Genomic DNA, 20,036 nt, shown 5'->3' with positions numbered 1-20,036 from the left:
AATTAAAAAACCTAGAGATAAGAAAAAAACTAAGTCAAGATCTGAATCAAGAGATAGCCCCTATCAAGAATGATGATATCATAAGGGTTGATGAATCATGGTACAAATTAAAATCTTTCTTCATAGAGAAATATACTAGTACCTTGTGTCCTGATAGAGCAGTAAAAAAGAAAGATTGGATAACTGACGAAATTCTCTCTCTCATGAATCAATGCAGATCATATAAAAATTATAGTCCAACAAAATATAAAAAGGTTCAAGAAAAGTATTAAAGAGTCAAAGAAGCAAAAATAATCTGGATGATTGTAAAGAAATTTGTAAAATATAAAGAAATAGATACGTCATGAAAATTATGGAAACTACCATGTTAGACTAAAACTTTAGTTTAATATAAACCAAAATAAACACTTGACGTTTCGACCTTCGTGTTAAGGTCATCGTCTGGAAGATTGGATATGCAGCAATCCCTCGATTAATACGCCCCTGATTAGTGCATTTTCGATTAGTGAGTCATTTTTTTTCAATACCCAAATTCGATTAGTGCGCCTATATACATCTTAAAAATAAATGTTACAGATTTTAAAAATTTTCGATCTACATATTTTTTATGGCTAACTATTTAAAAAATCACTCACCAGGATGAAATAATTTAGTTACCGATTTGAAACATTTTACAAAGTTATTTTTTAATGGCATACTACACTATTTCCATGTACACTATGTTCCAAATTTATCGCCAAAATTTATGTCGTCTGCTTTACATAGAATTTTGCTGATCGTATCACTTGCAATTGTTTTCCTTACTTTTTTATTTTAAATTATTTTTCTAACCTTTAATCATGAGTAAAAGAATTTGTGTAAGAAGGAGACTATTGTGATCAACAAATATTTAATGTCGATGAAACTGGCCTTTTTTTTGGAAGCGAATGCCTTCCAAGACTTTTCTAGCCAAATCAGAGAAATCTCAGCCTGGTTATAAAGTCGTAAAGTCGAATGAAATGATTGCTAGCAATATGCAAGCCGTTTGGAAGCACATTCTTCCACATTGCATACATCATTTTAGAGGCTTTTCAAATGAATCTAAGTTAATTAAATCTCATTCTGAGAAGTTGAGTGATTCCGACCTGCTAAATTTAGATACACAGCGGGAAGATCACGAAGAATATGAAGAAAATTTAATCACTGACAAGCCCAAAGAGGTTTCACAGAAATAATTTGAAAATAGTTTTCATACAATCAAAATTTTTCAGCAGCAATGCTAAGAAACTAACCATGGTGAAGAGAGAACCAGTAAAATTTGCAGAAGAGGCAATTCGTCAGTTGTATGAAAAAAAGAAACAGAATGCCTGCCAAACTACATTAGCTCAATTCTTTGTTAAGAAGCAGAATAATAAATTTATATTCTGAATATGTTTTATTGTCTTTCAGCTTCATGGTTTTCCTTTAACTAGTCCCTGAGATATACCGTAATTCTTTTATAAAAAAAAAATTAAGGGTCAAAAAAGAAATATAAGGAACGAATTATACATTTTCCCATAAGTTATTATATTCGATTAGTGCGTTTTCGATTAATGTGCCTTTTAAAGAATGCATTAGGCGCACTAATTGAAGGACTGCTGTATACATATATACAACAAAGAAACAAGCTGCACGACAATCTATATGCCATGCTAAAGTTACTGACCAACTTAAGGGGATAATAAATCCCCTCATTATTTTATGCTGCTGGAAAAATGGCCTCTTGGCTCTTTATCTTACTGACCAACTGTTACAACTATTGGTCTGACTTCCTGGTGGGGGAAAAAAAAAAAAACTGCTCAGAGTTGAAAAAATTGCTTTTCATACCAGTTCCACTATCCATACCAGTTGGTTGTAATTTATGTCTATACTTATATAAGTAATTTTTTTATTACTATTATATATTTATATACTATTATATTTAATATTAATTATTTCCTTTTTTTGTAAACATGATCTCCAGCTTAATTTAATTTTGTAACCTATCAGATAACAATAATAATATTAGGACTCTAGCTTTGATGTAGTAAGGTTTTTTTTTTCCACCAGAGGTCAGGTCAGTAATTGTAACGGTGCTGGTCAGTAACTTGAGCATGCCATGATGTAGATTGTAGTGCAGCTTGTTTTTTTTGTATACATGTGTATACTCCAGATGATGACTTTAATGTGAAGGTCAAAATGGTGAGTGTTTATTTTGGTTTATATTAAACTAAAGTTCTACTCTAACTCGGTTGCTGTTTCCATAATTTTCATGATATATTCTGATCACCGTGTAAGCATGAAGGAAAGTAAAGAAATATATCATGTTGGAGGCTTAATGGATTTTTTACAACACTCAAAAAGAATTAAAATAGAATTTAATACTTCCTATATTTCGTCCTAGTCACTAGGACATCTACGGGGATTACAAAAACAATTAATGTAACATATACACAAATAACAAACAATACTAAGCCCAACCACGTGGGTGACACTAAAGTCCTATCTAGGTAGAGTGCCCTCTAAGGGCAGTAGGTGGCCTGGAATGTAAGGTGAGAACTCTGGTGATGAGTGTTTCCCAAATCTTCGGAAGCTTAATGCAACCGTATTTATTGAGATTTGGTTGGTTTTTGAGAGCTGCTGCTGCTTCTAAGAAAAGTCTCTCTTTCCTGAATTTGCTGTGGTGGAGCATGGTGGTTTTCTTCCATGATACCCTGTGGGTGGTGTCCAAAACATGGTCAGCCAAGCCTGAATGGCCATAGTTGTGTTTGAAGATGTACGACTTGTGTTCCTCTAGACGGATGGATGCTGATCTGCCTGTCTGTCCAAAGTATGCCAGCTTACAGGAACAGGGTACTTTGTAAACTCCAGGCAGAGAGAGAGGAGGGAGCTGATCTTTCGTAGAACGGATAAGAGATAAGAGTAGCAAGTTTGCGGTGGGGCTTATATGCTGTGTGTAGGTTGTACTTTTTTAGTATCTTGGCTATTTTTTCGGATGTGCCACGGATGTAGGGTATGGTGATGGCATTTTTAAAATCTTGTTGACGAGAAGGATGGGGAATTAGGGAGGAGTTGATTATTTTTTTGATACTGTGAATGCTGTAGCCATTGGAGAGGAAAGTGCTGTGTATGTGGTTAAGCTCAGTAGTGAGGGCGGTTCCACTGGAACAAAGATTGTGGGTTCTCTTGGTAAGGGTTTTAATAATGCCATATTGTTGAGAGGGGTGGTGGGAGAGTTTGTGAATGTATCTGCCTGTGTGTGTGGGTTTTCTGTATACGGTGAAGATAAGTGTATCATTAGGCAGGCGTGTGACTAAGGTGTCTAGGAAGGGTAAACAATTGTTCTTTTCCTTTTCCATAGTGAACTGGATTCTTGGATGTAGACTATTGAGATGACTGAGGAAGGAGTCTAACGTGTCTGGGCCATGAGGCCAAATAGAGAACACATCATCTACATATCTTAGCCAGATAGAAGGTTTGAGTGGGGCTGAGTCTATGGCTCGTTTTTCGAAATCTTCCATATAGAAATTGGCAAGGGGGGGGGGGGGGGGACTCATGGCAGTTCCCTCTATCTGCTTGTAGATTTTGTTGTTCCAAGAGAAATACCCAGAGTTAATGGCAAAGGAAAAGAGATCTAAGATGTCAGAGGGAAAAACGTTTTCTAAGAGAGATAAGGTGTCGATTAAGGGAATATTGGTAAACAAAGAAGAGATATCAAAGCTTACCAATATGTCTGTCTTATTCAAGGTTAAATTTTCTGTGAGGGCTTTAAAGTGGGTTGAGTTTTTTTATATAGGAAGGGGACCTTCCGGTGAGGGGGATCAGAGAGTTGGCCAGCTGTTTAGATAGTCTATAGCAAGGTGCATTGGTGGCATCTACTATAGGCCTGAGTGGGGAATTGGGTTTGTAAAATTTTCTCCTGATGAAATCAACACTGTGTAACTGCAATTTAAATTTAGAGCTTAGAGTACACATGGGTAAATGCTATGTATGGTCTGTACTGCTGTATGGTGCAGAAACTTGGACCTTGAGGACAACATCAATAAAAAAACTTGAAGCCTTTGAGATGTGGTTATAGAGACAAATGTTAAAAATCCCATGTGCAGCAAAAACATTCAATCAAGGCGTACTGGAACAAATGGGGAAATCACGTGAACTTTTAGATACCATAAAAAGAAAAAAAGAAAGAAAAAACTGCATATCTTGGTTATCAACTTCATAATGAAAAATATAAGATACATCAATTGATTATAAAAGGGAAGATAAATGGAAGAGGACAAGGAAGATGAAGAAAATCTTCGCTGGCAGTTATCTGACAGTGGCCTGGCATGAGCTCTGAGGGACTATTCAGAGTGGCTGAGGATTGCTCAAAATTTGCCAAGGTGGTCGCTGACCTCCAATAGGAGATGGCACTCAAAGAAGATCAGAAAAAATAACATTGAACAGACTGAAGATAATGTAAGTAAATTGGTTTCTACTTCCCTGGATAGCTGATTGAAGACCAATGTTTTCATCTATACAACTTTAAACATTATTTTCTGCTCCTTATGAATTTTTGTACCCCTAAATTAATTTAATATGAAAAAGGCACTTACCCCTCTCTCTCTCTCTCTCTGTGTGTGTGTGTGTGTGTGAGAGAGAGAGAGACGTTCCTCATATCTTCAGAGGCATACAGAAGAATTCAGCTCATCATCTTTCTGAGAAATGTGGTGTGGTAAAATCAGTGTTCTGCAAAGATGCTTTTCCACTGATGTAGCCTTACAACAAATACACCTTATTATTACATACAGATGGAACAAGACTATACACCTTCTTTATCATTCACAGAAGCATAGACAATTATATCACTTTTTGAAAAGACTGCCATTGAGAGAAGGGTTCCAACTCTGTATCTAGCATTAACAAATGTGTAGAACACCAGTATTAGTTCATTACATTTAAATAATGCCATTAACCTTCAAGTTTTTTAGCCACTACTACAACGTACAGATCCTTTTTCTTTACCAGAAAAATAAATAATCTTATATGTATCCAGTGTTATCAGGTGGCAACCTCTTTCTCATTCTGGTTAAAGTGGCCATTTCAGTGAGAAGAGGATGAGTGAATACTAAGAACAAATCTCTTATCTGGTGAAATGAACTCGCCTGATCCAGTTCAGCATGCTGACAATGTTATCACACAGATTCCTCTGGAAAGATCATAAAGAGAAACAGTTATAGGTATAAACATCTTTTAAGGAGATTTTGAAGTTTAAGATAAGAAGCATTAGCATTTGGTGATTTACATAAATCTGTCATTTCATTTTATATACATTCATGTTCATAGAAACTGCATCACCTGCTGTAACATGCTGTTTTTTCGCTAATTAAATTTGAATGCCTATTTATTACAATGACTGTCACAAATAATGAAGGTAATATAACATTTTTATTTTTAATTAATATTTGGTTCTTTAAAGTAAAAAATGTGAGTGGCATAATTAGGAAATGACAACAAACTTGACAGATTTGCAAATATTTCAAATTGGAGTGGACAGTGATATTTTCAGTGGAAAAACAAATACTGGTATTAAAATTTAGTTAACTACACTGTTTTTTTACTAACATTCAAAGATAAAAATTCACTTTTTGCTGTTTAGTACTTCTTGGGGTTCTCCTCTTGCCTTTATTACAGCTTGGCATTAGAGGGGCATTGACAAAATCAATTTCCTGAAGAATGCAACTGTCAATTCATAGTTCCATACGATTATAATGGCTTCTTGGAACTCCCAAAGTGTTTTCGGCTTCTTGTGTATTTCAGTCTCCATTTAGTACCACAAATTCTCAATAGGGTTGAGATCTGGGCTGTTTCCTGGCCATGGTAGTTGCTGAATTGAGTGTTCATGAAGCCACTTATTAACTTGCAACAAAAATTAAAGCTTTTTTATATACTAAACTCAATTTGTATGCTACATTTTAGATTCACAATAACATTATGAATCTAATGATGAACTGAAAAATGCAGTTCATTATTAAAAAAGGTGTTTATCATTAAAAATGCAGTTCATCATTAAAAAAAATTTAACCTTTTTTTCATCAGAAAAAAATTACTCTTTTCCACTGATAAGGGGTCCATTTGGCATGCTCTTTGCACCAATTTAACTGAGCCAACCTAATTTTTTTGGTTAACGAGGCCTTCTTTTTAGGGTACCTGGCTATCAGTCATTGTTAAATTAGTGTTCTACTGACAGTTACAGAACTTGCCACAACTCCCGTTTCTTCTTCCCATTTCAGTTCTCCAAATGACATGATGATTTTTCATGCAGAACTGCTTTAGAACTCAATCTTGGCATGACATAGACAGTGGTTTTCTTCCTGTTCACCTTCTTCCTTTCAGCAGATCTGGTTTTGTTCACTTTTGACAGCAGTAGACTGACTATGGGACACCCTCTTAGCTATTTCATGAGAGGAATAGCCTTCTCTATTCAAAGTTTGAATCACACTTTTTTCTGCAAGGTGTTAACTGCACATAACTAGCTATAGCGATCTCTCAGCATGAAAATGCAAAAACTAGCTCGTCTATTTATAGCATAAAAAAATTGTGATTTAATAGCAGCAATTATTACATTATATAGAAACCTGTGGAAATGACAGATGATGCAATACAATGAAATATTTAATGATAAGCCAATGAAAATTGCATTTAACTACTAAAAATTATACTTATGTAAGGTGATGCAGTTTCTATGAACACAAGTGTAATTTCAACAGTCTATGGCACACAATATTTTCCTTGAAAAATTAGCCAGTTGTTTAGTTTTATACTGTTTCAAGCTATTTATTTTTTGAATCACTTAGGATGGAATGAGTTGTTCATTCAAAAAATGTGATTTTAATATTAGCAATAAACAAGTGATGCTTTTCCGGGTATGCATACTTAAATGCATAGATATCTTTAAAAATGTGGCTTTATAATTTAGCAGCCAGTTAACATTACTTAAGAAAATTTATTTCAAAAGAGTATTTTCAGTGTAGAAGTTGTAGATGTGTTTGGGTCACAAGTAAGATCGGATCAATTAAGCTGATTTGTTTCTGCTATCATTCTATTACTGTTTGGATTTACAGCCAAAGCAATTAAGGCTGTGAGGTCAGCATATTATGTCTGCTGTCAGTATTTGTCTGAAGAGTTTGTGTTTTACAGGATGAAAAAGCCAAGTTTAACAGGAGGGAAAAAAAACCTGTCCCCTCCATATGAGACCAGCTAACTTATATGCAATCACATTAAAGAACCTCATGAAGTATTACTATTCTAATAGTTAACACTCAGTTTATCCATTAACCATTAGAATAGTAATACGAATACAGTCTTAAGTATTTAACATAGTTGAATACTTAAGACTGGTTGAAACACAGATATTTTGGAACAAATATCACGAACTACAAGTATATTACAGGTGGAAATTTTTAAAAAAAATTGAACAATGAAGGTATACATAGAGACTAGAATCCTTCCATGTATGTACTTATGAGACATCATCATCATCAAATTCCTGCCATGTACCCTCAAGGGGTGTACAGGATATGATAGTACTACATGAAAAAATTACATTATTACTAACTTCCTATCTACAATTTTCGAAATTACGAATTTCTTCCTATCTACTTATGAGACAGCCAAAGGGGAAAAAAATAACACAGTTAGGATCATATGAGTAAGTACAAGAAATAAACAATTATATATTCAATCCATATAGTTCTTGATAATAATTTCCCAGGATTCTGGCATGGAAAGTTCTCACTAGGGTTGATAGTGCAATGTAAAAGGACCTAGAAACTTTCTTTAGAGATGTTTGTATTTATAGGAACATCTATATGCTAATTTATAATCATTCCAAAGGATTCTGTGGACAGTATTAGTAATCCCATGTTCTGCCAGACCAGATTTCTTGGAGACAGTGTAAGAATGATGTTCAGAGGTATGTATAGAAACATATCAACCTGTTTGTTCAAAGGTTTCAGTCTCAGCAGTTGCATGGGATTGAAACCATTCCATGCAGCAGTAGAGGAGGAATTTTATCTTTCTGAGATAGTATCATAGAATTGATTGAATGAACAGGCTTAAATCTGATAGAGATTTTGAACTTCTTTAAGATACAAGAGATGTGTTTTTAAACGACAAGTCATTTCAATGTCTTAACTAGATAGAATCTCCATCTAGGATGGAGATTCTATCGGAGCAATCTTTTCTAATAAAGGTGGAAAAAAAATAGTTGATAAGAGGTGGAAAAAAAAATAGTTGATAATCTCGTTGTTTTAAATCAAATCAAAGCCAAGCAACTTTCAGAAGTGAACAGTGCCATCAAATATACAAACATTAGAAAAATGAGAAAATGTTTGAAAACAAAAACCAGATGGTGAAGACCCAGTGGAAAATTTTGAAGAAAATATCGATTGTTTCACTGAAGGTACAGGTGCACGTGGCAAAATTGTAAGAAAACACAAAAAATCATAACTTTATAATGGACTTAAAAAGGTAAAGAGGCACTCCTGGAAAAGAAGACATCATATCAAAATTTCCTGGTAAGTCAACAGGTGCCCTAGGGAAATGTGTATAAAAATGTAGAAAACTAACCTATGTATAAAACGAACCAAAAAAAAAGTCAAACTTTGGTTAGAATGCAGAATATAAATATCATGAAGGTATCAAAATGTTCTAGAGGCAATTAAAAAGTTAAAAAATGGAAGAAAGAAAAGATAGGTTGTGAGGGAGTAAAAAAAAAAAAAAATGAAATCTAACTAAAACTGAAGTAGTGCAACACCAAACTGCCAAGACAAAGCAAAAAAAGATATGAAAAGACAGAATCCATTTGTTAAGGTTTAAGTGACGGGAGGAATTTACACTGGAGGCTTAATGGAGTGAAACAGCACTGAGAAAGGATTAAAAATAATACTTAATTCTTCCAATATTTCTTCTCAGTCACAGAGACATCTTCAGGGAGTACAATATGAGACTTGTAACATAGACGCGCGCGCGCGCACACACACACACACACACACACACACACACACACACACGCAACACAAAACTAAATGAAATATTTGGAGGAAAGACGAGTCCTAGCTAAGTTGGGGCACCATCTGTGGGCATTTGAGGGCACATCTGTTGGTGTCCCCAAATATAAACTGTCTCAAAGTATAAGCATTTTTGAGAAGTATTATGCAACCATATTTATTCAGATTAGGCTGATTTTTGAAAGCATGGAATCTTTTTCCAACTGATTTTATGAGCCATATCCAAAGTATGGTCATCAAGGCCTGATTCACCATTGCAGATGCCCCCCCCACCCTCCACCTTATGTAGGCAGCAGATGATCTTCCTATCTGTCCATAGAAGGACCAACTTGCAGGAACAGAGAAGTCTATATACACCAGGAAGTGAGAGAGGAGGGAGTTGGTTCTTAGTGAAGTAGCAAAGGGTAGCTAGTTTAAAGTGGGACATCAAACTGCAGACATTGCATTTCTTTAAGATTCTGGCTATATTTTCTGATATGTCTCAGACATAAGGGGGTGGTATTTACATTGCTAAAATCCTTCTGAAGCAAAGGTCATGCAGAAAGGATTCCCCCCCCCCCTGTGGGAACTGTAGTCATCAGATGGCAAGGTGTGATGCATATGATTGAGTTCTGTGTATGTTAAAAATATCATTGTATTCCCTGAAGTTGTCTCTGTGGCTGAGACAAAATACTTGAAGCATTAATTTAATCCTTTCTCAGTGCTGGTTCACTCCATTAAACCTCCAATATGAGATCCAGACAAGATTCAGACATTATTTCTCTGCTTTCCTCTCTCTGTCCCCTCCAACTCACAGCAACACAGCAATGTAAAGTATACAGTCTTTATGCAAATTACAATTTTCTCGCACAAAAGTTTATATACCACGGTAATAGCTTGCCAGTGAAGAAACCATGCTATAATGTTTTCTTCACTGACTGGTCTGCATGAATGGCTTCTCAAGAGGTTTTATTCTGAATCGTGTTAATGACATTAAATTAACTACTATTAATTTAATAAATCTGCAATATTTTCATTTACTTACTTTGGCAGGTGTCATCTTGATACCATAAAGTTCACAACGCCTAGCAGTTTCTAATAAGTTTAGATCAGCTTCAGCTGGAGACTGAGAACTATATATAAAATTTTAGATGTGACATTTTAGTATATATATAGTGTAGCAGTGCAACTATAGATAATGACATTCTAATGACAATATTTTTAAAGGATTAAAAATAACACATGTTAACGTAAAACACTTTTAAACTGAACATTAAAAATTTAACCACGTTTGCAATGAATTTTGGACAACCCAGAATCACTCATTTATGAATAGAAGAAATGCATATTAATAGCATGCCAAGTAAAATAAATAACTAGCTGAGTAACAGATGCATTTTATGCTATTTACCATAGTCATTTGAATTTTTAAAAAAAAAATTCAAATGACTTCAGATTCAAAAATTTATTTACAAAAAACAAAATGAGAAATGGAAATAAAATGTTAATTTTATTTCCCTTTCTCCAGAAGAACTTAAAAAAAATTGTACTATAAAGTTCAAATAACTATTCATATTTTCTAGGAGAATGACTAAACTTATCACTGATATTCTTCAAGTAGATGAGTAAAGATATTGGTCGTTCTTTCTCAGTAATCCCTTCTCCTCCATAGCTACTATTCTCATTCCCACTTGATGCTAAAATAAATTTCAATGAATGCTCCATTTTTAATAAGATGATTCATTATGTCAGCAAAATTAATAATGTAAAAACTGGTTACAGAAGATGTTGAAGCCTGGATTGCTTCAGCATTACAAGGTTTGTCAAATGAAGAAAATCAATGGAATGTCATATTTAAGCAAAACTATCCACCACAAAATCATATCCATAACGATTCTGTTCACAACGTCAGTCCTATACTCTTCCTGCTGTACATTACATTAATGGTATTCTCTCAACAACGCCTAGCAGTTTCTAATAAGTTTAAGATCAGCTTCAGCTGGAGACTAAAGTTCACAACGCCTAGCATTGTGAACTTTATAAGAGAATACCATTAATGTAATGAAAGCAGGAAGAGTATAGGACTGATGTATAGAGGATTTGTATCATGATAACTGTGAGAATTAGGTGCATTCTGAAATTCATCTAACAGGAGACAGAAAGGAGATTTAACTGAAGTTTATAAATTGATTCAAGGCATATATAAGACAGTAAGTTTGCTGCATTTGGCTGAATCAGGCTCTACTAGAGGACATAATATAAAGAATAATAAAGAAGAGAGAATGGGTATATGAAGTGAATTTTCACTTTAAGAGAGAATCAGAAAGTAATGCCTCGAGGATAAGTTTATTAAAATTCATGTCTAATGGTTATCTGATGTGGAACTGCAAAGCATGTTGATAACACTGCTATGTATCTGTGTATAAATATTAAAGATGAAAAAATAAAAAGGTGAGTGAATGAATAAGATATCAGAAAGAATTTAAACATTTGATTCCATAAGCAGGTAATGAATTTTGTGGTGAATATATTGGTTTGTTCATAGTGGTGATTAGTCAGTATATGGTTCACCTAATACTCATCTACCCCCCCCCCCTCTCAAAACGACCTTCTGCACTGAATTAGTCATTTTCAGACTGTGGCTATGGGGATTAGATTATCTCCAGATGATTCAGTCTCTCTCTCACAAACATAAAAACACCATAAATACATATGATTTTAGCGATGTGTATGTCCTGATATAAATATGAATCTGGGTAATTCATGAAGCTCATGACACTGTCAATGTATAGATGGACTATAATAATAATTAGTGTAGAGAAAAGCACAGAGCCCTGTGGTATCCAGATTTGATGCACAAATGCAAACAGAAGAGAGCATTCACCGTGACATGCAGTGAGATGTCAGTGGAAAGTAGTCACCCTATAGCAAAGGACTGAAGGTTGGATATATGCTGACGTAAAATGCTAGTATGCAGATACCATATCAGTAAGTAATACAGGATGGGTATAATTCTGGAGCACATGTTTTGGGCACAGTAGGAAGGATAGGATGTGGACCAGTTGGCATATTAATAGATAACCAGACTATTATTTTTTTTTTTTTGATAAATGAATGTTATGGACTTCACTTAATATTTCGGAATCAGATTCAGATTTGTATTAAGTCTGAATTTCAGATGAGAAATTTTTTGTCAGAAATTAGAATTCTGACTTGAAAAATGCTAGTTTCAATCTTGGATCAACTATAGAAATAATATATTATATTCCAATGAAGTATTAAATATTCTGTCAATTTTTTGAATTACTATATATGTTCATATAATAATGCCTACCAGTTTCGCTAGCAACTGTCTAGCTTTCTCAAGGCTTGAACGGTAAACACAAAAAAATGATAAATGCACAAAGTATAAAGAATATAAAACCGTTAGTAACTATAAGGTAGCAAAGTTGATACGGTCACGTGAAAATGTCAGCATGTATCGTGAATCTTTAGTCCATGCCCTGAACACGCGTTATATGATTGTTGACATACTGTAGTTCCATCAAACTGAGTGAACTGATTAAATTTTTCCAAGTCTCATTCAATATGGCACCTTGATTTCTGTTTAGGATGCTGCCTGTTCGTAGGACTACTGTTGCTTCTTTGAATAATCTGTGTCTGAAATCATCGTCTATGTAGGGCATAGAACTATTTTCCCAGTCTATAGAATGGTTAGAAGTTGAAAAGTGATGCGCTAAACCGGAGGTGATCATCCTGATATGATTGACATCTCCAACATGTTCTTTCTGTCTGATTTCAAGGCTTCTTGAAATCAGAAAGCTAGACAGTTGCTAGTGAAACTGGTAGGCATTATTATATGAACATATATAGTAATTAAAAAAACCTATGGTCATATAAACAATAATAAGTGTTAAACTGTGAATGAAATTATTTTGTATGTTTTTATTCTTCATTCACATTTAACATAATCTACCATATCCTTAGCAAGACTTGTTTAAATATTATTTGTTAGTCTCTTGCTTAAGATTTATTATTCGTGTATTTTCCTTAAATTTTATCAGTTATTATTTAAGTATATAATTTTAATATATGTTATGTTAATGAAAGGACTCTGTAAAAAAATACCATTTATTTTATTGCTATATTCTTTCAGTAATATTATAAGATATTCTATGTATGTAACTTTTATGTCTTATGTGAACTGTAACATATGTCTTATTTATTATATTTGTAAATGAAAGTGAAGGAGAAATTAAGTAACTATAATACTTTTATTATTATAATTCATTACTGAGTGTAAAGGTATAATCTTGTGTAATGCTTATGTTTACATTTTGTTTTGATCGCTGCCATGGAGACAGAAATAAAATAGAACGCGCGAGCTTAGGGCGTGAGCTGTGGTAATTGGAAGTAAAGAATTAATATGAGTTGGACGAGTGAACAAGTTTAGGCGGGAAGAAGGAAGGTATATATACGGAAGGTGAAAGTAAACAAGGAGACTCAAGGGCAGAACATTCAGGGGCAGGAACATAGAGAAGCACTGAGTAGAGTACGGAGACGAGGAGAAAACTTATAGGCAGCTGAGAGTAAAGTCAGCGGTGGCAGTAATAGGAATTTAGTGCCGAAATAGGATTAACTAAAGACTGGAAGATTAATAGGAAATTCAGAATAATTTCACTAAGTTCTAGAATTACTACGTATTCCTATATCGCTCTGAAGAAGGATTATGCAAAGCTCAATTTGTTATGCAGTAGTAAACATGGAATAATTATTCTGCCTTATAGCAAGTCCGTCAAGGTTTGTGCAGCACGATAAATAATAATTCAGTTATCTCTGTGAAGAATTCTTTTGAATAGTGTTGCTTGCTTCGGAGTAATAAGTGAATATAGTTTTGAAATGTGCTCATATTGAATCTGATGTGCTAAGGATTAATCCCGGTAAGAACAGTCCTAATTTACTTTATTTCAGTGTGAAGATTTAAGTGATAGCTCCATCTCGAATATCCTAACATTTACTGTGGCGTTTTGCTGAGTTTAGCCAAGTTAGAAGCTTAAAAGTCATTCCCCTTGAAGTAAGAACTGCCGCCATTATTAATTTAATAAGTGCTTGCTGACTAAATGTTAAATTATAGAGTGCAGCTGAATGATACTAGTAAATTTATTTACTAAGAAATTCTGAACTGTATGAACAATTTTTATTATTAGGAGAACTACGAGTTTAGTGTCTGAAGATATGATGTTTGATTATCTTATATTCGGAGTTTAATTTATGTACCTGTCATACAACCTTGTATTAAATGTTTTGTTTTATTGATTTCAATATTGTGTGTGCCTGATTCTCTTTCATTGCACTGTTCATAAAAAGTTCAGATCTTGCGGGAGCCTTAAGTGTAAATTATTAAATTCAGCCTATATGATTAATGAGACTGCTAAATTAATTGAAGATTAATTCTACTATTTTACATAGGCTAATCTGAATATAGGGTGGTGCAGTATAAATATAAATTTCCCTATATATTAAGATTAGTAATCAACCAGCAATTAGTTGATTTTATTAAGAACCACTTTACAACAAGATGGCGGATTGAAAACTAGGATGTACGATCCAACATAAGTTTTATATTTTAACACTTCATGACCAAATATGAATTCTGTCAATTTCTTCACAGGAAATTCTTTCATTGTTCCTACTCCAGAAGGAATCATTATTTTTGCCTTTGGATAAATGCATTTTCAAATTCTTAATAGTTTGGAGTATACTTAAAAAATGAAAGCAACATTGAACTCATGGTTTTGATATTTCCTCAAAAGGCATCAATAAATTTAAAAGTGGTTCCATTAAAGTCCACTGATTTGAGCTTAATGTATTTAAATTGTCAATTGTATATATATTTAATATGTTTTTGTTTTCTTGTATTTGCTGTAGCATATTAAAAAAAAGTAGAGTTCCATTTAGTAGATAATAATCCCTGGAAGTTACAAAAGGAAACTGTGAGCAAGAGGGTGAGGAGTGGTTTCTTTGCATGGAGGGTGGTTGAACCATGGAATGCATTGCCTGATGGAGTGGTGAGAGTGAGAATGGTCAAGACTCATCGAGGATGAGTCTTGACAGACTTTATGTTCTTAGGAAGGACCTCCCACAATGAGTCTTTTGACTCCATGGAGGCCTGAATAATAATAATAATAATAATAATTTTAAATAGCTGACATTTAATTCATTTTTAATATCTGTTAATTTCAAATATGCAGTGAATGTATGGTTAAAATATGCTACTTTTCAACAATGCTATTATATTTAATATCAATATATATACATGTTAATAGCACCCATTACTTCTAATTGCTACATATGAATGAAACAAAATACCTAAAATGTCAGTGTCATTACAATATTGGCACTATTGTTGCGAACTATGATGTGAATGCATGAAATATGTACAGTATATTTCATATATGTAACACACACACTACGAATACACAGATATTGATATCAAATTTAATAGTGTGTAGAAAAACAGTAGCACCATCTCACGGTTTTATTTTTTTATAAATTCATCTATGCTTGCATTTTTTCCCCTGTACTATTCCAGATATTTCTTGTTTCATATTTTACATTTAGCAAATTTTTGAGTATTCACATAAATCAAAAGACCCAAATATTTTTTTTTATTATTACAACAGCCAAATCTGTACTCTTTTTCAATATGTTAAAAGTTTATAATATGAAAAAACAGACAAAACTTGTCTGTTTTTTCATATTATAAACTTATAAAAGAGAGAGAGAGAGAGAGAGAGAGAGATTTGGTATTCAGGGTGCTAAAGCAGAAAATTTCCTGTTTACTTACCATGCATGACAGTACTGGTATGCTGTTGCGCATGATAAGTGGAAACTATTCCTCCAGTTCATTTCATTTGTTAAGACGTGCATGTAACAGGAAATTTTCTGCTTTAGCACCCTGAATACCAAATCTCTCTCTCTCTCTCTCTAGTGATTCTGCTGAAGCTGAATATTTTGCAAATATTCAGCTTCAGCATCTCTATTTCTGGCAATGTCTGATCTCATCCACTCATGGTGCCTGTCAGTAGGCATCTCCCTGGACACTGAACCAACAAGGATGAGCTGACAAATTGGGATTTAGCAGACCAAAAAGTGTTCAGTGGTGGTTTAAATCGTGCAGTGTTTGTATGGGAAGCTGGGCAAACAGGGAAAAATCAGTTACTGGAACAAACTGAAAATCAACATCAGCATCAATGGGAAAGAAACAAAACTGTGAGAAGGATTAGTGAAATACCACATCAACATAACTAGTGTTACAAACAAAAAAAGACAAAAACAAGCAAGATTCATCTAAACAACTACAAGATCAAGATGTTATATTAGGCAATAATGATCAGCTAAAGAAAGCAGAATTGATAATATTCAATAAACAATCTTTGTGGGCAATTAAAAGTAAAGTAATATAGGCAAACATTAAAATTGCCAACTGGACCATTACTCATTTATGGTAAGGAAGAGGTGGGAGGATTTTTTGCATCAATAGAGAATGCAGTAGACTCAAAAAATAACTAATTACCTTACTGAACTGAAAGACTGTTAGTGGGGAAAAAAAAAATTTCATTTTTGGAGATTTAAACAGCAGAGGAGGATACCAATACTGGATATACAGTAATGGTATAAAATTGGAGAAAAGACCAAGGCTAATAATACTAGAAAGTATCACCAGACAAGATATGGCATAGTGCTAATATCATGTTTAAACATAAAGATGCACATATAACCATGGAGAGAAGAAATAATTAAAGTCTTAATGCCTATGTTATTGTTCACAGCAATAGCCTCAAAGCACATGAATATATGGGGAATTTGAAACAGGAAGTGATCACTATTTAGTTTTGAGAAGCATAAAATTACGTACAATACTGTATGTAATTTTATGAAAAGAAAAGTGTGCACAGAAACTTTTAAAAATAATTAGATTCCATTGCTTTGAGAGGTAAAGTGTAGACTAATATAAAAATATTATTCAATGAATTTTTAAAAAATGAAAGCTTTTGAAAATAAGAATCAAACCTTGCAAAAGAAAACAGAATTAAGTCAAGAGGCAATTACAAATTAAGCGCATCAAAATTCCTAACAAATAAGTCAGCATGTGCTATGAGAATATAGAGAATTATTATTATTATTATTATTGTTCCGGGCAACTCCAAGGAGTCGACTGACTCATCGAGGGAGGCCCTAACATCATGTCAAGAACAACTATTCGACATTCACACAGTATTTATCATACCTTGCCTTGAACCCATTCATGGTCGCAGCACCCACAACAGACTCTGGAAGCCTATTCCACTCATTCACCACTCTCCAAGTAAAAAACCTAGCTCTAACACCCTTGTCAACCACGCTCTTGCCCGGCTTCCATTCATGGCCCCTAGTCCTCCCACCACCAGTCCTATTTTCAAAAATATCTTCTGGATCAATCTTATAAAAACCCTTCAGTAATTTGAATGTCTCAATCATATCACCTCTCCTTCACCTATCGACCAATTTCTGCAATCCACAAATCTTCAACCTATTCTCATAAGGTTCATTCCACAGACCTGCTATCATCTTGGTCACTCGTCTCTGGATCCTCTCCACTTCCTCCCCATCACGAAGAAACCCTGGTGCCATAACTGGGCACAATAGTCCAGATGGGGTCTTATCAAGGCTCGATACAGAGGAACAACAACTTGTTTGTCTCTGCATGTTAAAGTATTTTTCAGAAGCCAAGTGATTTGGTGAGCTGTTTTAGTCACTTTTGCAATGTGCCCCCTAAACTTCAATTCCCTATTCACCAACACTCCCAAATCCCTGGCCTCATCAATCTCCTGGAGTACGGTTCCACCAATGCGATATACTGCTGCTATTCTTTTCACCCCAAAGTGCATAACCTTACACTTTGGCACATTAAATTGACATCCATTTTTCCTAGCCCAGTCCTCCAAACTATCCAAATCATCCTGTAAAATTTTGACATCTTGTGCACTCACAATTGCTCTACCCAACTTTGCATCATCAGCAAACAAGTGAACACTTCCTCTCAAATCCTTTCCTATATCATTGATGAACAAATTGAAAAGCAGTGGTCCAAGAACAGAGCCCTGTGGCACTCCACTAGTCACAAGCTGTCTTTTAGACTCCACTCCTGAATAAACCACTCTCTGGTATCTCTCCTTCAACCACCCTCCTATCCATCTCACCAACCCTATATCTATCCCCATCTGCTCCAGTTTACTGATTAGGGTTCTATGTGGTATCCTATCAAAAGCCTTGACAAGGTCCAGTAGTATTACTGTAAACCCATTACCCCTATCCAGTTCAGCCATCACTGTGTTATAAAACGTGAGCAAGTTACTGAGGCATGATCTACCCTTCACAAAACAATGTTGTCCGCCATACAATATCCCAGTTTCATCTATCCAATCCTGTATTCTTTTCTTGACTAATTTCTCTAAGACCTTGACAATGATTCCTGATATGCTAATCGGTCGGTAATTTGCAACAGCAGTCTTGGAACCACCTTTATGCAGTGGAACTATTTTCCCCTCTTTCCACCCCCAGGGGACTAACCCAGACCCGAGACTCAAATTAAACAAAATGGTCAATTCTTTAGCTGCTTCTCGTACAACACGAGCTGGTATACCATCCAATCCCACAGATGTGTTGACATTGAGGTTATGCAATAGACTACTCACCTTCACTTCATTCACCACAATTCCTGTATGTGCTACTGGTACATTCGTTTCTGCAATGACACCACCTGGATGATATATTCTTGCAAAGTGCTCACTCAGTAACTCAACTATATCAACTGATTCAGTTACCTCCCTACCATCGGCATTCTTTAAAATCATTCTGCCATGTACATTTTTCCTATTACTTGCTACACATATAAAAAACTGTTTAGGATTCTCTTTAGCCTGCATGGCCAATGTTCTTTCGTAATCCTTTTTTGCTTTTCTTACCACACTCGTTATCCTTCTGGCCTGCGCTTTATACTGTTCGTGTGTCTGCCGGTCACCTTTCTCCTTAAATTCCCTCCATAGTTGTTTCTTTTTTTTGCAGCTCAAGCTTAATGGTGTTATTCATCCATTTAACCCCTAGTTGATTTATTATTCGGACTCTAGGTATACAGTCAGCCATTGCTTCACGCAAACACTTCTTAACTACCTCCCATGCACTATCGACTTCTAGTCCTTGCAGTTGTACATGCCATGGCACTGAACCAATCAAACACCTAAGCTTGTCATACTTTCCAGCCCGATAATTCCACATGTACCCTGTCTTAATTGAAAATTCTACACCTTTAGCCACCTACCAAGTCAAGACCCTATGATCACTCTCACCGATTGGTCGCAATGTGGTCATATTTGTTACAGCCAAATCCTCGTAATTATTAGGTCAACCACTCTCTGACCCCTAGTATTTTCCATTACATGCTGTCGCAGATAGTTATCCCTTAATAACCGCATAAAATCCAATTCCTTCCTCCCGTGTGTCCTCTCCTCACTCCAATCAATACGACCATAGTTGAAATCTCCCATAATAATCACCCTCCTTCCACTCATTTCTTCTATTTGCTTGTGCATACTGTCACCACCATCTTTTCCATCACCTGGTCTATTGCAGCACTCAATTGTATATTTAGTTCTGCTAGCCACAATCTCACACCAAATGGCCTCAAATGTGCTCTTTTCTCTATCCTGCATTTCAACTTCTATTCTCCTTGGCTGTAGCTCATCAGCTATCATCAGCAATACTCCCCCCCCTCCCTCCATTTTATTCTCCCTGTCATTCCTGAACACACTATACCCATCACATTCAATCCCACTAGCTATAGTCAGCCATGTTTTCACTAATGCCAATAACCTGTGATCTGGAAGTGCCAACCATGGCCAAAAACTCTTCCTTCTTGTTCCTAATACTCCTAGCATTAGTGTACATGAATTTAAGACCCCCATTAGCCCC

At 34.9% G+C, this 20,036-nt stretch overlaps 1 protein-coding gene across 2 annotated transcripts in view; it reads right to left on the bottom strand.

The window, feature by feature from the left end:
* The window catches only part of Cdep (Chondrocyte-derived ezrin-like domain containing protein), a 741,059-nt gene that overhangs the window by 494,896 nt on the left and 226,127 nt on the right, over positions 1 to 20,036 (bottom strand). For both annotated transcript variants that reach the window (XM_090413128.1, XM_090413137.1), the window contains exon 10: positions 10,072 to 10,159. In XM_090413128.1, coding sequence (XP_090269254.1) covers positions 10,072 to 10,159 — 88 coding nt within the window. The remainder of the gene's footprint in view (positions 1 to 10,071; positions 10,160 to 20,036) is intronic.

This window comes from Typopeltis vanoorti, chromosome 2, assembly GCF_054136105.1.
Source record: "Typopeltis vanoorti isolate ZY-2024b chromosome 2, IOZ_Tvanoo_1.0, whole genome shotgun sequence".
Classification (NCBI taxonomy): domain Eukaryota; kingdom Metazoa; phylum Arthropoda; class Arachnida; order Uropygi; family Thelyphonidae; genus Typopeltis; species Typopeltis vanoorti.
This window is presented reverse-complemented; position numbering and strand designations above follow the sequence as displayed.